At 41.1% G+C, this 20,010-nt stretch overlaps 1 protein-coding gene across 8 annotated transcripts in view; it reads left to right on the forward strand.

Moving 5' to 3' along the window:
* The window catches only part of ATP11B (ATPase phospholipid transporting 11B (putative)), a 213,409-nt gene that overhangs the window by 136,501 nt on the left and 56,898 nt on the right, over positions 1-20,010 (forward strand). For all 8 annotated transcript variants that reach the window (XM_068281088.1, XM_068281083.1, XM_068281090.1 and 5 more), the window contains exons 19-25: positions 1,914-2,117; positions 3,877-4,030; positions 4,106-4,208; positions 9,541-9,686; positions 10,137-10,196; positions 15,695-15,822; positions 19,867-20,005. In XM_068281088.1, the coding sequence (XP_068137189.1) occupies positions 1,914-2,117; positions 3,877-4,030; positions 4,106-4,208; positions 9,541-9,686; positions 10,137-10,196; positions 15,695-15,822; positions 19,867-20,005 (934 nt within the window). The remainder of the gene's footprint in view (positions 1-1,913; positions 2,118-3,876; positions 4,031-4,105; positions 4,209-9,540; positions 9,687-10,136; positions 10,197-15,694; positions 15,823-19,866; positions 20,006-20,010) is intronic.

A 20,010-nucleotide genomic window follows, 5' to 3' on the forward strand; every position in this document is an offset into this window, starting at 1 on the left:
CACTCCAGCGAGGCTCAGCAGGTCTGTTTAGAACAGCTGTGCAGTCTCTCCTGCTCCTTTCTAATGAGTCGTCTAGTTAGACGAATATTGTGCTGCAGGAAGAAGCAGACAATACAGCAGCTGTTCCTCCCTGCTATCTGCCTCTCCCTCCCCCTGCTGCATGTCACGATGAGTCATCCCTGACCTTTCTGCGAGCTCCAGCTAGCAGGGGGAAGATCTGCCTCACTCCAGTGAGGCTGACAGCAGGTCTGTTTAGAACATCTGTGCGGTCTCTCCTGCTCCTTTCTAGGATCTGGATAGGATGGCTATATGGGCACATAAACGGCAGATGAAATTCAATGTTGAAAAATGTAAAGTCATGCATTTTGGTCGTACCAATGGTCTAGCACCATACAAAATAAATGGGATACAGTTGGGGCCATCAAACTTGGAGAAGGACTTAGGAATACTCATCGACAACAAGTTAAATAATCGTATTCAATGCCAAGCCGCTGCAGCTGAAGCTAATAACATTTTGGGATGCATTAAAAGGGAAATACAAACTCGAGATGCTAGCATAATATTGCCCCTATTTAACTCTCTAGTAAGGCCACACCTGGAATATGGAATTTAGTTCTGGGCACCACATTACAGGAAAGATATTGCAGTTTTAGAGCAGGTGCAGAGACGAGCAACAAAATTGATATGTGGGATGGAAGGTCTCTCCTACCAAGAAAGGTTAGATAAACTTAGTTTATTTAGTCTTGAGAAAAGACGCCTTAGAGGGGATCTAATTAACATGTATAAATACATCAGAGGGCAATATAATAGCTTGGCGGATGAGCTTTTTGTCCCTAGGCCTTCTCAAAGGACTAGAGGACAGGATCTGCGCATGGGGGGAAAAAACGTTTTAGCCATTTATTTAGGAAAAGGGTTCTTTACAGTAAGATTGATTACGATGTGGAATGCATTGCCACAGGAAGTAGTTATGGCAAATTCTATACCTGCATTTAAAGGGGGCTTAGTTTCTTTCCTTGCGTTGAAAGACATCCATGGCTACAATTACTATGCAATGCTCAGTGATGTTGATCCAGGGATTGTATCTGATTGCCATCTGGAGTCAGGAAGGATTTTTTTCCCTTTTGGGACTAATTGGACCATGCCTTGTAAGAGTTTTTCGCCTTCCTCTGGATCAACAGGGATATGTGAGGGGGCAGGCTGGTGTTGGTGTTGTACTTTATTCTCTGGTTGAACTCGATTGACGTATGTCTTTTTTCAACCCAAATAACTATGTAACTATTGGCAGCGGGGAGCGGCAAAAATAGGAGAAATGAAGAGGGGGAATAACGGGGGAAACAGTAATATGTTTATTTTAATGTGCTGTAAATTCATCACAGATCTTCTTTAAAGAGAAAATCAGACCAAGAATTTTATCCCAATCAGTAGCTGATACCCCCTTTTACATGAGAAATCTATTGCTTTTCACAAACGGACCATCAGGGGGCGCTGTATGGCTGATATTGTGGTGAAACCCCTCCCACAAGAAACTCTTGAGTACGTACTCCTGGCAGTTACCTGTCTGGGAACCTTGCTGCATTGTGGGAAATAGCTGTTTACAGCTGTTTCCAACTGCCAAAAAAGAATGCAGCAGCTACATCACCTGCCAACAGTAAAATGTCACCATGTAATTTCAGAATGTAAATCAGGGATTTAAAAGATTTTTCAATGGGCAAACACTGACTAAATCATTTATACATAATTATTGTAAAAAATGAAGCACTTTTTTTTATTACATTATTTTCACTGGAGTTCCTCGTTAAATCAGTTTGAGTTACAAAGTTTAGTTCTACTTTATTGACAAGACATGCAGAGTAATGCATATATTTTAAAATCTATTTTTCAGCTTACTTCACGCAATTGTGTTGTGTTTGCAGGCTCCAGGACAACGTCCAAGAAACCATTGAGGCTCTTCGTCTGGCGGGGATTAAAGTATGGGTACTGACAGGAGACAAACATGAGACAGCTGTTAGTGTCAGCTTATCATGTGGACATTTTCATAGAACAATGAACATTCTTGAACTTGTACAGCAAAAATCAGACCGCGACTGTGCGGATCAGCTACGACAGCTTGCCAGGCGGTAAGTGAATAAACATGGCATGCGACTGGGCATTGTTTTTCTAGGCACTATAGCAAGGGTCATGCCGGTTTTTATTCAAATTGCAGGAATTCTGCACAGATCTTATCTATAATCCATTTCCCCAGATAAATACGGTTGTTGAATTCAAATGACTGCATTTAAACCATATTCTTTTTACTAGAGTGAAATGTATTGCTTGACCACCTTTTAGAAAACCTATATTTAATTTTTAGGCTCCATTAACTGCTTCACAGACTTCAATGATATGTTTCCCACACTTGCCACCTGAATTACTAATCTGCTATTGAGATACTTGGGTACGCTTTACTATTGCTGAAATTGCAGATTTTACAGCAAGCGGTTCTTCAAAGGAAGAAGAGGTCAATTTTTGAATTAATATTCTGACCGTTACCTGACACTTACATTTTTAACGCCCATCTAAAGATAATTTAATATCACAGAACCAGTTTAGCACTGATGGGTTCAGTGCTGCCAGCTGTGTCTTGCCCTTTGCACCACCTAGTTTTGCTCCTAAGGGAGCTGTGCTGGAAGAAACTGAAGTGTTATCACGCCTGAACTTTGGAGATGACAGATTTTACTGTGGTACAGAATAGATGTCATACTTGCCTAACTACAGAAAAGGAGTGGTGAGTAAGATGTACATGGCACCCACTTGCATCTAACTTAGCAGTTTTACCATCTCCCCTCACTGGTCATCACTAGGTGACAGATCTTCTGGGATCCTCCACTTTCCCATCTTCCTTACCATGTATGTTCCTTGTAATGCACATACATGATGATCTCTTCACATCATAGAGTTTGGTCGGCATGCATGCTGAGCTAAGTTAAATTGGTGACATAAAGAATATGTTGCTTCCAACCATTGAGGATGACTGTTGGAGGAAACTTAAAATAAAATCACCATATTGATGTGTTTATATGTAGGAATCCTATGCTAAAAATACATTTTAACATTTTAACGTTAACACTCTTATGCTATTTTTTGCTACACATAAGTATTTCCATCTAGGCCAGCGGTAGGGAACCAATGGCTCGGCAGGTAGATGTGACTCTTCTGATGGCCACATCTGGCTCACATACAAATCAGTTGGGGTTGATTCACTAAACTACACTGCTCAAGCAACGCAGCTTAGTGTGGCATCGCAAGTAACTTTTTTCAAAGTAGTGCACGCTACTGCTGTAGCATGCACTACTAACTTACTCACGTGCCCCTCAAAACGAACAATGGCTGCTCCAACTGTCCCACTCTGGACCCTGTCAGGCCTAGTGACTTTGTAGGATGAGATCCCCACACTTTGATTGACCCAATAGGCTGTCTCTTGACAGGCAGCCTATTGGGCCAAAGTGTGGGGATCTTGTCCTACAAAGTTGTACAAGCTGTTAGTCGGTATTTCTCCTCTCTGGCTCTCGGGGAAATTGCTGATGTTGCTGAAAACCAAGTGAAGCTGAAGACGTGTCTGACACTGCCGCTGCCTGGTGGATCAACTGTATACACATCACCCTGAGAACAGGGAAGTGAGCCTTACTGACCCAATTTGAAACATATTGTATGGCTCTCACGGAATTATATTTTAAAATATGTGGCGTTTATGGCTCTCTCAGCCAAAAAGGTTCCTGACCCCTGATCTAGGCTCTTTGGCTATGTTTTTGTTGTAGGGCATTTTTATAATTGTGCTCGCTGATTGTAGGTACTGATTTGTTCTGTAGCTGTGCCTGCTTAGTTCTTTATAATTTGCAGGATAACAGATGACCACGTGATCCAACATGGACTGGTTGTGGATGGAGCCAGCCTTTCTCTTGCACTCAGGGAACATGAAAAACTCTTCATGGAAGTCTGCAAAAGTTGCACTGCAGTGCTATGCTGTCGAATGGCACCACTGCAGAAAGCAAAGGTATGGGTATCATTTCACAGTCCATTTGTCACTAGAATTGCTGCCAACAGATAACTTCATGTTTATTCATTGTAGGTGGTAAGATTATTGAAAATCTCACCAGAGAAGCCGATCACACTGGCCATCGGAGACGGAGCAAATGATGTCAGTATGATACAAGAAGCCCATGTGGGCATAGGTGAGCTCTAACCTTCCCTTGGCATCCAGAGATCTGTAGTGCATATAAGCTTCATTAATATTGGATTTGCAGCAGAAGTGTAAGGGCCTGTAGACACTGAAAAATCGGCAAGCACAATCGCTAACACAGTGTGATGTAATTGCGTTTTTTAATCAAAATTCTACTTGCGATTTTTGTGCATTTGCAATGCAATTAAGATTTTGCTGAGGGTATCTTTTCCTGGTTTCCCGATTGTTTACCTAAAAACGCTTTGAAAATCACATGCGTTGCCTTTTTCCTGTGCTTCATACGCATGCACTCAAAACCTCGCTGCAGGCAGTGCGATTGTGATTTTCAAAAATCGCACCACTGTGTACAGTGTCTTGCGATTTGCTTCACATTCATGAAGGCTTTGCAATTTAAAAATCACAGGCGACTCTAAAATTGCTGCGCAACGCAGCACTTTTCCTGGCAGAAAACAATCTTCGCCAAATACCCTTTTAACAAGCTGTATAACACAGACAGCCATGCCTGCTCTGGAGCAGCTCATGTGTCAGGTGAGCGATTAGTCCTGTGATTGGTGGTATGCTTGCTGCCAGCTGCAAACAAGAGCCTGTCCACCATTTGTACACAAGGTTCAGTAGTGATTATGTTACTGCCGCTGTTTACAACTAATTTTAACCCTTTCCCTGACAGCTGATTTGTCCTAAATGCGAACATCTACTGCCAAGCAGTTTTAGACATTTTGCACTCATTAGGTTTACTTAAGATTTTTCACAAGTAAACCTACATGAAATAGGACGTATCATATATTGTTTTTTCTGTAATAAATTGGTCTTGAACACTAAAACTAAATGTTGTACTTTTTTTTTCTGGAGATAAAACAAAATGTTTGAGTGAAATATTTAAAAAAATGTGAAATATAAAATGAAATATTTTTCTTTTTTTTAAAGAATTGCATGTACTGTCAAAAATGGTACTGTCTGTAAAAGGCCTGATTCTGCTGAATCCAATAATACTATATACAGTGATGTGAAAAACTATTTGCCCCCTTTCTGATTTCTTATTCTTTTGCATGTTTGTCACACTTAAATGTTTCTGCTCATCAAAAACCGTTAACTATTAGTCAAAGATAACATAATTGAACACAACATGCAGTTTTAAATGATGGTTTTTATTATTTAGTGAGAAAAAAACCTCCAAATCTACATGGCCCTGTGTGAAAAAGTGATTGCCCCCCTTGTTAAAAAATAACTTAACTGTGGTTTATCACACCTGAGTTCAATTTCTGTAGTCACCCCCAGGCCTGATTACTGCCACACCTGTTTCAATCAAGAAATAACTTAAATAGGAGCTATCTGACACAGAGGAGTAGACCAAAAGCACCTCAAAAGCTAGACATCATGCCAAGATCCAAAGAAATTCAGGAACAAATGAGAACAAAAGTAATTGAGATCTATCAGTCTGGTAAAGGTTATAAAGCCATTTCTAAAGCTTTGGGACTCCAGTGAACCACAGTGAGAGCCATTATCCACAAATGGCAAAAACATGGAACAGTGATGAACCTTCCCAGGAGTGGCTGGCTGACCAAAATTACCCCAAGAGCGCAGAGAAAACTCATCCGAGAGGCCACAAAAGACCCCAGGACAACATCTAAAGAACTGCAGGCCTCACTTGCCTCAATTAAGGTCAGTGTTCACGAATCCACCATAAGAAAGAGACTGGGCAAAAACGGTCTGCATGGCAGAAATCCAAGGCGCAAACCACTTTTAAGCAAAAAGAACATTAAGGCTCGTCCCAATTTTGCTAAAAAACATCTCAATGATTGCCAAGACTTTTGGGAAAATACCTTGTGGACCGACGAGACAAAAGTTGAACTTTTTGGAAAGTGCATGTCCCGTTACATCTGGCGTAGAAGTAACACAGCATTTCAGCAAAAGAACATCCTACCAACAGTAAAATATGGTGGTGGTAGTGTGATGGTCTGGGGTTGTTTTGCTGCTTCAGGACCTGGAAGGCTTGCTTTGATAGATGGAACCATGAATTCTACTGTCTACCAAAAAATCCTGAAGGAGAATGTCCGGCCATCTGTTCGTCAACTCAAGCTGAAGCTATCTTGGGTGCTGCAGCAGGACAATGACCCAAAACACACCAGCAAATCCACCTCTGAATGGCTGAAGAAAAACAAAATGAAGACTTTGGAGTGGCCTAGTCAAAGTCCTGACCTGAATCCTATTGAGATGTTGTGGCATGACCTTAAAAAGGCGGTTCATGCTAGAAAACCCTCAAATAAAGCTGAATTACAACAATTCTGCAAAGATGAGTGGGCCAAAATTCCTCCAGAGCGCTGTAAAAGACTCGTTGCAAGTTATCACAAACGCTTGATTGCAGTTATTGCTGCTAAGGGTGGCCCAACCAGTAATCAGGGGGCAATTTCTTTTTCACACAGGGCCATGTAGATTTGGAGTTTTTTTTCTCACTAAATAATAAAAACCATCATTTAAAACTGCATTTTGTGTTCAATTATGTTATCTTTGACTAATAGTTAACGGTTTTTGATGAGCAGAAACATTTAAAGCGGAATATAACCCTGCATTTTAATTTTGCTCTAAAACATTATTTACAGTATATTATATGCAACCAGCATTTTTTTTTTTACTAGACCAGCATTGGAAGGGTTACACAGAGCTTTAAAGTTCCTGGAGATTTCTGCAGACGCATCCGAAGCTGACATAGATACATTTTGTTTACATAAATGTATCTAAGTGTGTAATGTGACTCACTTTCTCTGACTGAGAAGGAGCTGGAGGACAGCCAAAGAGTGTGTAACATTTCTCAATAGATACATTTAACTAAATAGAATGTAACAATCTGAACTTCTGCATATCTCACCACGGAACTTTAACCCATTCAGGTTCCGTGGTTTTCACATGAGAAATGTTCACCTCCCATTCATTAGCCTATAACTTTATCACTACTTATCACAATGAACTGATCTATATCTTGTTTTTTCCGCCACCAATTAGGCTTTCTTTGGGGGGTACATTTTGCTAAGAGCCACTTTACTGTAAACGCATTTTAACAGGAAGAATAAGAAAAAAATGGAAAAATTCATTATATCTCAGTTTTCAGCCATTATAGTTTTAAAATAATACATGCCTCCATAATTAAAACTCACGTATTGTATTTGCCCATATGTCCCGGTTATTACACCGTTAAAATTATGTCCCTATCACAATGTATGGCGACAATATTTTATTTGGAAATAAAGGTGCATTTTTTCCATTTTGCATCTATCACTATTAACAAGTTTAAAATAAAAAAAATAGAAATATTTCATCTTTACATTGATATTTAAAAAGTTTAGACCCTTAGGTAAATATTTACATTTTTTTTTTTTTTTATTGTAATGGTTGTTTTTTTTTTATAGTAAACATTTTATTTGGGTAGTTTTGGGAGGGTGGGAGGTAAACAATAGATTTATAATGTAAATGTGTGTTCATTTTAATTTATTTTTATTTTCAGTTGTAGTATTACTTTTTGGCCACAAGATGGCGGCCATGAGTTTGTTTACATGACGTCACTCTAAGCGTAACACACGCTTAGAGTGACGCATCGGGGAGGGAACAGCCAGAAAAGGCGCAGCTTCCAAAAGAAGCTGTCGCTTTTTCAGCGGGGGAGAGAAATCAGTGATCGGGCACCATAGCCCGATACATTGATTCCCTGGCTACCGAATCCGCGGCCGGAAGTGCGCGTGCATGCGCGATCGGCCGCGGGAACGCGCGGTAGCGCGCATGGTTCCTGGTCGTAGTTTCTACGTCCAGGAACCAAAATAGGTTAAACCTCTGTGTTTAACCCTTCCAATGCTGGTCTAGTAAAAAAAAAAAAATATGCTGGTTGCATATAATATGCTGTAAATAATGTTTTAGAGCAAAGTTGAAATGCAGGGTTATATTCCGCTTTAAGTGTGACAAACATGCAAAAGAATAAGAAATCAGGAAGAGGGACAAATAGTTTTTCACATCACTGTATGTATCATTGTATTCAGCAGTTTTCTGTCCTGGAATAGGTGACACCAGTGCAGGTAGCCTGATATAGGTGCAGCCAGTATAGGTAGCCAGGAATAGGTGTCCCAGTATAGGTAGCAAGTATAAGTAGCAGGTATAGTTGCCCCAGCATAGGTAGTAGGTATATGAGCCCCTAGTGTAGCAGGTATAGCTGCCACTGCAGGGAGGGGAGCCATCGTCATCCTCCCTCCCTACATATAGGCCTCCCTGAATAGCTAGAGTGCAGCGGTGCGTTGTGTAACTACTCATCCGATTGCTGGCTCCATGCAGTGTCCCCTCTGGCAGCAGGCTCCTTTTCTCGTCTACTAATCTCTGTATGGCACGTAGTAATCACACATCATACAGGAAGGAGAGAGAGGAGACTGCTGCAGGCGTGGGACGCGGACTTAGAGCCAGCCATCGGGTGAGTAGTTGCACTCCGACCTCTGCTCCAGGCCTACAGGGAGGCAGAGGAGGGGGGCCTATGTGGAGGGAAGGAGGAATGATGTCGGCCCACCTTCCTGCTGCTTCCTGCAGGCAAAACTAGGTACGTTACTGGTAGTTAAAGCACTTACCTGCCACAATGTACCTAGTAAGTGCTTAGTGAAAAGGGTTCAAGTATTTAAGAGCTTTTTTTAATCTGTTAATTTTGTCTTGCTAGACTAGCTGAAAGTTATTAACTTTTTACCTGTAAAGGGCCTTGAAAATCTTCAGTTAAAAAATGGCTTATGTGATAACATACCGTATAATGTATTAAACTTTTGTGCGAAAGTGGAGTTACCCTTTAAACCTTCATTTTATGATATTTCTTTTTTTTAGTGGAATATTTTCTCCTTAAAGTGGACCCAAATTAAAAATACTAGATTTCAGTAATAAAATCTATTTTCTAAATTATGATAATAAATAGCAGCCTTTTTTTTCAGCTGCATGTTGACAAATATAAAATATTTTACATTTATTGGAGAAACCCCTCTTTTCCTTTCATATTGCCGGGACAGAATCCGGCAAAATTCTGGAGTAGGTAGTTTCCGGCAATGGAGGAATTGCTAATGACTGCCACCTGTATAACCCTAGTTATGCAAAGAGAAGGGTGAAAAGCATGCACTGAAATGCTCATAGGCTTGAAGGAGTGTTTATTTATCTTTGTATGTGTCAGAGTAGTGCAACTAAATATTTTGAATTTAAAAAAATGTTTGGCCTCTTTAAGCTCACAGTAGAATTATTAAATCCAGTGGCTCATCATAGTTCAAATGCCTATTGTTTAGATATTCTAGGCAGTGACCTGTGTATTCTCCTTTGTGTTTCAGGAATCATGGGAAAGGAAGGTAGACAAGCTGTAAGGAACAGCGACTATGCAATTGCGAGGTTTAAATTCCTCTCAAAACTACTTTTGGTGCATGGTCACTTTTACTATATTAGAATAGCTACTCTTGTACAGTACTTTTTTTATAAGGTAAGAAAATTTGAATTAACATTTTCAGTGTGTGTGTGATAAATATAAACAATTAAATATTGCCATCCTGCTATTCTAGTTTAGGTTAATTTGAACTTATAACATAGACCTCTTGGTCTTCGTGCGACATTTGCCTACCTATGGCATGCAAAAGGTTTGTCCTGTAGTGAGGCTGAACAATTTTTTTCTTGTATTTTTTTTCTGATGTTTCTAAAGCCTTGTACACATATCCAATTTTGATTGGCCAATAACTGGCAAATGTCACCACCTCCATGCAGATTGTGTAGGTAAGCTCTGCTACTACATGGAGGTGGTAAAATTGATCAGTTATTGGCTATCAATATTTAATGTGTCTACCAGGCTTTAGTATACCGCTCTCTAGAATTTGTTTTACATGGCTAAGTATTTTGGCATGCATAGTTTAACAAATATTTTTTTTCTCTCTTCCAGAATGTGTGTTTTATCACACCACAGTTTTTGTATCAGTTTTTTTGTTTATTTTCACAGCAAGTAAGTGTAACATTTTTTTGTTTATTACAATACATTTGTTGCCTCATGATTTTATGTGACTTTTTAATTGAGGTTCATGTTAGTCTTCATAAGGTATGTGTTTAGTCAGGCTTTTTCCAGATCTTTTCCCACTCATATGCTGTAGTTGATGTTGCATCTTGCTCTTCCAAACTCTAAAGCTGAACTGAAAATCTTTAAAAAAAACTGTTTCACTTGCCTGGGGCTTCTGCCAGCCCCTTGCAGCCTTCCTGTCCTGCGCCAGTCCTCCACGATTCTCCGTTCTACTGCCACCAGCTATTTTATTTACCGTTGATTTATAAGTTGACGGCAACTGCGCTTGCGTGCCTCGGGCTACTTAAATAGATGGCAGCAGGAGAGTGGAGGATTGTGGAGGACCCGGCGCAGGACAGGAAGGCTGCAAGGGGCTGGCAGAAGTCCCAGGTAAGTGAAACTTTGGTTGTTGTTTTTTTTTTTTAGATTTTCAGTTCCGCTTTAAGCAGATATACACCTAAATACCATTTTTACATGTGTACGTTCATAAATATACATTAACAATATTATTTTCCTAAACTTGCAAACATATCAAGATCTGCCTCCCAAGAGCATTGTGGGAGAGTCGTATCATCTGTTACATGTAAACTATGCATGCATAGAGTCTGGGGCTAGAGGCAAATTCATGGAAGAGGGTAGCTCAAGTCCTAGGATGCCTGCAGTCAAAGCATCTGATCTGCATGCTTGTTCTGACCAGCACAGATGTCAGGCAATACAGTATGTTTGGAAAATAACTACTGCACACTGTTGGTCACTTAAGAGGGGGAGGGGGGTGCATACTAAGCGCTTCGCATGCAGCATATTCTGCTAGGTGCCCTCACCGCTGCTATAAGTTAGGGAATTTAGGTCTGACTCACAGATACGTTCTACTCCTATACTTTTCGTTTAGAGAGTCAGACCTAAATTTCTCAACTTATACCCGAGGATATTTGGTAGTTAATTTAGTTGGATTTCCTTAATGCGCAACTGCAGTTTCCTAAGGGTGAATATAGACACCTGTCTAACCATTGTCAAAATGCAAATGTATGAGGCAATTATATAACACCATTTTTGCAGTGCTCTAGTATTGAATGAAGCTGTCTGTGGTTTAAAGGGACTCCGAGCAGTGCAGAAACTATGGAAAGATGCATATCATTTTAAAGCTCTCTTTCTCCTCTTTCCAATGATATATAAACCGCCGCCCTACGCCTTTTAGTTTTCGCTATTTTCGCGATTGAAATTGCAGCGGTCGCGATTTCGATCGCAAAAATAGAGAAAACTAAGAGGCGTAGGGCGACGATTTAAGTGTCATCAGAAAGAGGAGAAAGAGAGCTTTAAAATGATATCCATCTTTCCATAGTTTCTGCACTGCTCGGAGTCCCTTTAAGTAATGTATTAAAATGGAAAGGCAATGTATCTCTGCTTACACAATGAAATGACAGTCCTGCATGTTTGCTGATTGTCCTCAATATGTACTGCTGCACGTTTCTTGGCAATGTCTGCACACTACATGTTTCAGTTCTGCGTACTTCATCTGGAGATGAAGGGCGGAGCCCAAAACATGTAGTGTGCAGTAGAGATGGCCCAGCCTTGGAGAACTCATGGAGAAGCACATGATCAGTTTGATCAGCTGATAGATTTGTAAGGCTCTGATTTGCTGGTCATGATGATGTGTTAAACCAGGAAGTCATCACAGCAAATCAGAGGCTTACAAATCTATCAGCTGATTAAACTGAACATGTGCTTCTCCATGAGTTCTCCAAGGCTGGGCCATCTCTAGTGTGCAGACATTGCCAAGAAATATGAATGAAAGTTTCAGTCTGTGGAGTGCCTTCTTCTACATATTATAGTGTCATGTTGTAGAGCAGGGGTGATGAACTAGCCTGGAGAGGAGTGCACTGGCATCGTAGCTCTCAGGGAAGGATAGAGCACAGATGGGAGAACACAACCCATTCTCTAATAGACTGCTGCACGTTTACCAATTCTTTTTGTTGCAGCAGTTGATGGAAGACCTGAAAATCCTTTACCATTTCGTACCCTAAAATAAAAACAGGTGTATCCCTCAGCTGTAGTAGACGTGACTGTACACTACAGTGTTGCCTGCAGGATCAAGCTCGATCCTCCCTGGTGACAATAGTCTAGCATGTTTATGCAGATTAAGTTTTATCCATACCATTGATGCACATGTTCAAACAGTGGTGGATTGAACATACTGATCAGAGGCACACTTTATTTAGATTGCACCATTTGTTCACCTGTTATGAATACTGCTATTCCTCAGGTTGTCAGCAGAACGTTTTATTCTCAGGACTTGTTCATGCGGTCTGTGGTGTCATGGCTCATTTGTTACTACTTTTTGCTCATGTTATTCCACTACTCTTCACCTGCAGACTGTCCCTATTTGTCAATTACAATGCTGCGTAATATGTTGGCGCTTTATAAATGCAATAAATTAATAACTCACAATCTACTGCATGTCACTATAATCTATTTATCGTTCGCTGCCTGTCACTTGAATCTACTTCTACTAATCCCTACTTGCTGTCACTAAAATATGCCAGTCTTTACCTGACTGTCACTAGCCAGAGGTGTGAGGGACACCAAATAAATCAGACAATGGCTCTGATGTTAATGAGCCTAAAAAAAAGGTCAATATAATATACAGTTTATACTACATGCACTTTATATGTTCATGGGGGAAATGGACAATCTTGATAGAGATCCACTGTTTACTGGCACATAGTTTATATCTCATTGTCAAAGGTGGGAACTCGCCACATCCAAAGACCCTTCTAAATGGGTCTGCATGTCCTTGTGGGATATTACTAGATCTCCCTTTCCGCAATAGGACCCAGAGCTAGCCCCTCTCCTTCGGTAAGCATCTGTTTTTTAATTTAATTTCACTTCACATTAACTTTAAACACTGCTGCCTGATTCCCCCCATCCCCTCCTCCTTTTATGCAGACAATTTGGCAATTTTTAATGTTTGTTATCTCTCCTATGTCTGCATGTTGTTTTCCACCATTCATTTTTATTCAGCTGCTTTGTTTTGCTAATCGAATTGTGTTCTGTGCTGACATTGTGATAATGGAACATTGTATCTTATACTGACCTCTTTTTTTAGGCACCATTGTACTGTAAGGTTTTCTCTTCAATAAATCGATTTTTTTTTCTGCTGCAAAAGGGCGTGTGGTTTTGTATGTTCTCATGATTAACACAAACCAGCAATTCACAGCGAATCTCTTGAAAATAAGTCCTATTTACTGATGCCTCTAAGCCTCAGATTTAGGACAGTGACAGAAGCATTTATGTAAGGATACAAAGTAAGGCCTCTTGCACACTGCAAGCAAATCAGATTCAGATTCAGATTTTTAATCTGTTTTTACATCCGATTCTGATTCAGATTTTTAATCTTAACTGCATGCTGCGTTTTTTGATCCGTTTTTCTGTTGAATGTATTCAAGGAAAATCGGAAACGGAATCGGAATCGGAAACGGAATCGGAATCGGAAAACGGATTTGCAGTGTGCAGGGAGCCTAAAGAAGATGGATACCTCAGTGTATCGATACAGTAGCGAAACTTGGTGGTAGAAATATTTGGGGATATTTTTCCTTTTCTGTAGTTCGACTGTTACCTCCTGACAAAGGAAAAGTGACATCCCTTTCTTCAGAAACGTCATATATCTTCAGGGTTGGTTCTTTGACAATGTTTCCTTTTGCAGCAATAGAATGATCGCACATCTTTAAGCTTTTATAGATAAACCATAGGTTTATTCAATACCAAAGCAGAGAACTTTATGCGTCAAAAGATGCGTTAATGCTACTGTGGGCATTGAGTTGTAATGGAACTATGGTAAATAAATGAGCCTGTAACTTGGACCTGTGCTAGAAGTTTATATTAAAGAAACAAAATAGGTACTTGTGTATTATCCCGTCTAGCGCAAGGGCTCGGCAGTTAGACAGGCTGAAAAAGTCTGCACTCTGTTACTTGATCAGCTGATTCACCACCGGGGAATCTAAACAGCAGATGCTCCGTTTTTGTGAATAAGTTCATGTGGGTTGCGTGCCGACCAGTCCAGCATAATCACTCTCTATGGCTACAGCTCTTTCTTACCATCTCTATTATTTTTGTTTTTCTTCCGCTCTTCTTCTTCATGGTGAAAACGTATTGTGCCAGCAGCACTGCGGTTACCATGGCAAACATGCTGACACTGGCCACGGCCCCGGCTCTTACTGCACAAGACTTGTTCATACTGTGTGCTCTGCTGCTCACATGTCTGCTGCAGTGCGCGCCTCATTATATCCTGGGGAAAGTCATGGAACTGTGCATATTGATCAACTTGATATAGAGAAGCAATATCTCTTCATGCGACGAACTGTACTGCACAGTGTGTGAGCTCTTTCCTAAAGCCAAGTAAAGAAAATGTTGCCCCTGGTGGCCATGTGCAGTATATAGATATACCATTGTGTTTCTTTCTACACCTGTCTTTACGTTCACTCCGTGAGGAAAGCTGTGGGGAAGGGAGCAGCAGCTGATTCTGTGGTGAATCAGCTGATCAAGTAACAGAGTGCAGACTTTTTCAGCCTGTCTAACTGCCAAGCGGATGCGCTAGACGGAATAATACACAAGTACCACAAAATACAAAACACATACTTGCCCAGGCCAAATCAATCTTATAGGTGTCTTCATATAGCCACAAACACAGCTTTACACCCAGGATCTGTGTCCCCTGGCACCCTCCTCTTCAATGAGAATATAATGGAACAGCCTGCGTGGCAGGCTGTTCTGTGTAGTTCTCAGGATGGCGTAACCACATGGACAGTAGCGAGGGTAAACCCATGGGACAGAGAGGGCTGTGAAGCAAACATTTTACAGAAAAGAGGCCTTGGGTTAATAATTTAGGGACAGTTAAGCTGTTTGAATGTGGCTTGACTGTCATTTCTGGGGCTTAGTAGTCCACTTAGTTAAAGAGCACAGTCCCTATGACAACCTTAATAACTATTTATGTGTATCTGTGGCATGTTTATTGCAAATTATAGAAGTGAGCCTAAAATATCCAACTTGGAGGTACCGTAAGCCTCCTTAAAACAATATTCTAGTTTGCCTGTTTTTGAGTCTGCTGCTGTTACTTGCCATCCACTTGCTTTTCATACTGGCTGCAGCTTTTGAAGTCTATAATAGAAAATAACTGGTAAAGAGCTCTCTGTCTGGGTACTTCAAAAGATATTTGACATCAGCTGGTCAAGGCACATATACTATAAAACCAAGCTCAGCTACTGACTGTTCACACGGGGCTAAGAAAGCATGTTGAAGTTATGCCTTAAACTTCAGCATTAGATTTACTTTTGTAGTGGAAAAGTACAGAAATATCCTCAGGCACCATAAACGTTCATGTTGAAAGAATAGTAAATCTTAACTGCCATCTTTGTTTGTCGCTCTCTTAACCTGTTCCCTTGTTTGTTTTTCAGACACTGTATGACAGTGTGTACCTGACTTTGTACAATATTTGTTTCACTTCCTTACCTATCCTGGTGTACAGTCTGTTTGAGCAACATGTGCATCCACATGTATTACACACAAAACCTGGTCTCTATAGGTGAGTAAATCTACTTTGTCTGGGACTGTATTGTGCAATCTCCGAACTTGTGGTCTAATTGTGTCCATATTTCCCTGTGGTAATGACAATTAGGGTATTCTTTCTAGATAATCAAAGCTGTGTCACACCTTTGTCAAACTGATATGTTATCATAAGCGCACCATTAATATTAATCTAAGTTTAGTCAACACTACAAATCAAGGTGTGTAACATGGTCCTTAACCACTTCCAATTCTAAGTCTTTTCCCCTTTAAGATTCCTGGCAATTTTGGCATTTCAGCTGTCACTATTTATACAGCAATAACTTTGTTATTACTTATGCCATTAAAGTGATACACATGTAGTTTTTTCAGGACAAACTAGGCTTTCTTTTGGTAATATTTGTTTTCAAGCATTATGAATCACTTGCACTTTATTCCTAGTGTGCTTTCTTACCCTTTGAGGTGTTGGATCCTTGGACCACTGTTTTTCTGATTTCTTTATGCACCTTTCCTTGCTGTGTTATTGCACTCGTGTCTTTTTGATTAACTTTTCCTGTGTATTCACTCACTTCCCTTTACTTCCCCCTTTTTTTTGCTGTATGCAGTATCACTTTGTTTCATTTCTACCTATGCAATTTTGATCCATTTGATTACACTGTATATGTATTTGGAGATTTATGCACCAGCACTTTGGTTTTCCTCCCAGGTGTACTCCATCATGATTGTTGTTGTTATACTTGTATTGCATTATTGTTTGCCCTGCCATATCTGGCTCTGCTAATTTTAAGTGTTTTATTCAATAAATAATATACAAAAATTGTCTGCAACACCTCAACTAAAAAACTGTGTGTGACAGGGCCAAAAAGGGACAGCAATGTAGCAAGAAAAGAAAGCCCTTAAAGAATAGCACCACCCACAGGCAGTATAGAGAAAAGTTATACAAAAATCTTTATTATATGCTACACAATATAATTACAGTTGTTATGATTCAATACATTTTAAACCATTTAAAAACAGATACATTCTTCATAATGATCCCTGCTGCATATAAACAAACAGGTTCCAATTGCAATATGTTGTTAATCATATAAATATACCACACTGCTGATGCTAGATACATAAACCCCACAGTGGGCTCAAAATAGAGCCCAACAGGGAGAGAACCCGGGTTCAGTATCTGAAAAATGTACAAAATAATGATATGAAATGGTCTCAGCAGCGCAGCAGGGAGCAAGAGAAACCCCTCAGAGGACAACACTCCACTAGTTCTGCGGGCGTCACCCCGCTTTTCCAAGTAGAGAGGAGGCCTCCACGACTTTCCAGGTCATGGATTTTGCTGCCCGGGGAGGCAGAGCTTTCCGCTGTAGCTTTGCCTCTGCTTGTGTTGATCTTCGCATGGATCTCCGCCTCTCCCCACCCCTCTCAGTGAAAGAAGACTGAGAGGGGCGGGGAGAGGCGGCGATCGGAGCAGATTGACGCGAGCAGAGGCAGAGCTACAGCAGAAAGCTCTGCCCCTAACAGGAAATGATCCCCGTATTTTGCCTAATGGATTTAGGGCGAGTGATGTGATTACAGCGCAGGGGATTTGGGTGCAGCCGGCGCCACCATAGGCCGTAATAGGAATTACGGCTATAGCGGCGCACAGTCAGTAACTTTGGCGCTGTCAGAAGACTGAGCTGAAGTTGCTTATAAAACACTGTAATTCCCCTTCCAGCAATAGCTGGAAGCCAAATTACATTATTCCCCACTATCCACATGAACCTAGAGGGGGAATAGTATTTAACGCCGCCGGGAACTTGTGCAGCAGCAGGATAAGCCATATACCGGCTGTATCCTGCACCCAAGTCTCCCGGCAGCCAATTCATATGTATGCATTTAGGGGATATAGAGGCATTGTTGTGCCGTGGGGATGCGGCGTTTCAGCTATTGGCATAATGCTGAAGAGGAATTGTAAATAAAAAGATTTTTTTAAGGCTTCAGACTCTCTTTAAAGTGGATCCAAGATAAACTTTTACTCATTGCATAATTGTGTTCCATTCATATAGTTTATAGGGCATTCCTCAAGCCAAATACTTTTTTTGTTTTGTTTTAATACTCTAATTCCCTATAAACTAAACAAGCCTCGCCCACAGCTTTTTTTGTGCCTTGGCACTGTAGCAAGGGCTTATGGGGGCTCAGTCTGGGCAGGAGGAGGAGGTGGTTACTAGCCATTGATTTCAGAGGCGGAGGGGAGGAGGAGAGGGGTCTGAATTTACACACAGGCAAGCTGATAGCATCTCCAGCTCTCAGCCTGTGACAATGTGACAAACAGAACATGGCTGCCCTCATTGTATCACAGGAATAAATAATCATAAGCTTTTGAAGCTGTTTGCAGCTAGATATGCTGTGTAAACTATCTAAACTTTAGATAAGATGTATAGACAAGTTACTTGTTATAGTTTTTCATCCCGGATCCGCTTTAAGATTTGTTTTTGCCAAGCTTATTAAAGCGGAATGAAACCCAGCATTTATTCTTTGCTCTAATAGATTATTTACAGCATATTATATACAAACAGCATTTTTTTTTACTAGAAGAGCATTCAAGGGGCTAAACACAGGACTTGAAAGTTCAGTGCAAAGAAATCTGGAGTATCCGACGTTGTAGATAATGTTATCTTGTGTTTAACCACTTCGGGACCGGCCACCTAACCCCACTTAAAGAGACTCTGTAACAAAATTTTCATCCTTATTTCTTCTATCCTATAAGTTCATATACCTGTTCTAATGTGCTCTGTCTAACTGCAGCCTTTCCTGGTTGCACAGTGGCTGTATTATCTCTGTTATATGATCTAATCTTCTCTCCTCTGTTGGCTCTGTCGGGCTGAGGCTGGAATGTGTGGAATGTGATGTGCTGCTTGTGATTGGCTAGAAGCTATATACACCCTCTCCATGCCCCCTGCACACTCAGTATGACTCACACACTCGGCTCTTCTCAGCGTATCACTTGCTATGTCTTTTGTTTGTAAACACTGGATAAAAATGTCAATTACAAGCCAGGATTGCAGCAGGGAGAGGCAGAAACAGCACAGAGGGGCCCAGGAGAACATAATGAATAGAATGGTATGCTTTTTATTGTAAGAATTTTAGAGTACAGATTCTCTTTTAAGGACCAGGCATTTTGCGGTAGAGGGGGGTGCTCGCTTTGGGGGGAGGAGGGGGGTGTCAGGCGGCCGGATCCCGTCTGTGGCTGGCTGGGCAGTGTCTCCCCTTACGCCAGCAGCCACCACTCACCTTCCAGGCTCCAGCAATGAGCCGCAGTAGCCCCCTTCTTCTCCAGCCGGCATCTCCGCTGCAAATGTCGCTCATGTCGGGTCGCGGCTTTATGACGTCAGACGGAGCAGAGGAGCCGGCCAGAGCAGAGGTGGACGCCGATCGTCGCTGGAATAGCATGGAGGTGAGTGGATCCTCTTCTCCCGCGCCGCTGTCAAAGTGATCACTACGATCCGACGGCGATCGTAGTGATCACATGATCAGCAGCCATACGCGATGGCTGCTGATCACTGAGGGGAGATGCCAGCTGTCATATGACAGCTTAATCTCCCCTCACGGGTGCGCCCGATCGCGTCGGGACGGTTCTTTAGCGCGGACGTTGAATCAATGTCCGGTCAGAACGGTAGCACCACCTGCTGGACGTTGATTCAACCTACGTCGGTCCTCAAAAGGTTAATTGTATCAAGTGAGGAATGTAAATAAACCCTTCTTCTACACTGCCGGGTCCCCTGAACAAAGTCAGATAATTTAGGCATTTCTGCTTGTTAGAACATGAATAAAGCAGTTATAAATAAAATGCAAAGTCAGCTTTCAGAGCAAAAAAAGTGTACTTTGGGAACGTATCATTTCTAAATGAATACTAATACTTATGCACAAAAGCAAATATGATAACTGTATGGCATATAAAAAGTAGGAAAACATGTTTTTATTGAATAATATGGCAGGGTTTTATACCTCTTTAATGTGTGAACATTTGTGGTTTACCTATACTGTTACAGTGGATAACTTGCTGGTCTTCCTGTGCTTTCCACAGAGACATTAGTAAAAATGCCCTACTTGGATTTAAACCATTTCTATACTGGACCTTACTGGGCTTTGCACATGCCTTCGTATTCTTTTTTGGGTCATATTTTCTGATGGGTGAAGATACATCTCTCCTTGGAAATGGCCAGGTAGG

The sequence above is a fragment of the Hyperolius riggenbachi genome, chromosome 4 (genome assembly GCF_040937935.1).
Source record: "Hyperolius riggenbachi isolate aHypRig1 chromosome 4, aHypRig1.pri, whole genome shotgun sequence".
Taxonomy (NCBI): Eukaryota; Metazoa; Chordata; class Amphibia; order Anura; family Hyperoliidae; genus Hyperolius; species Hyperolius riggenbachi.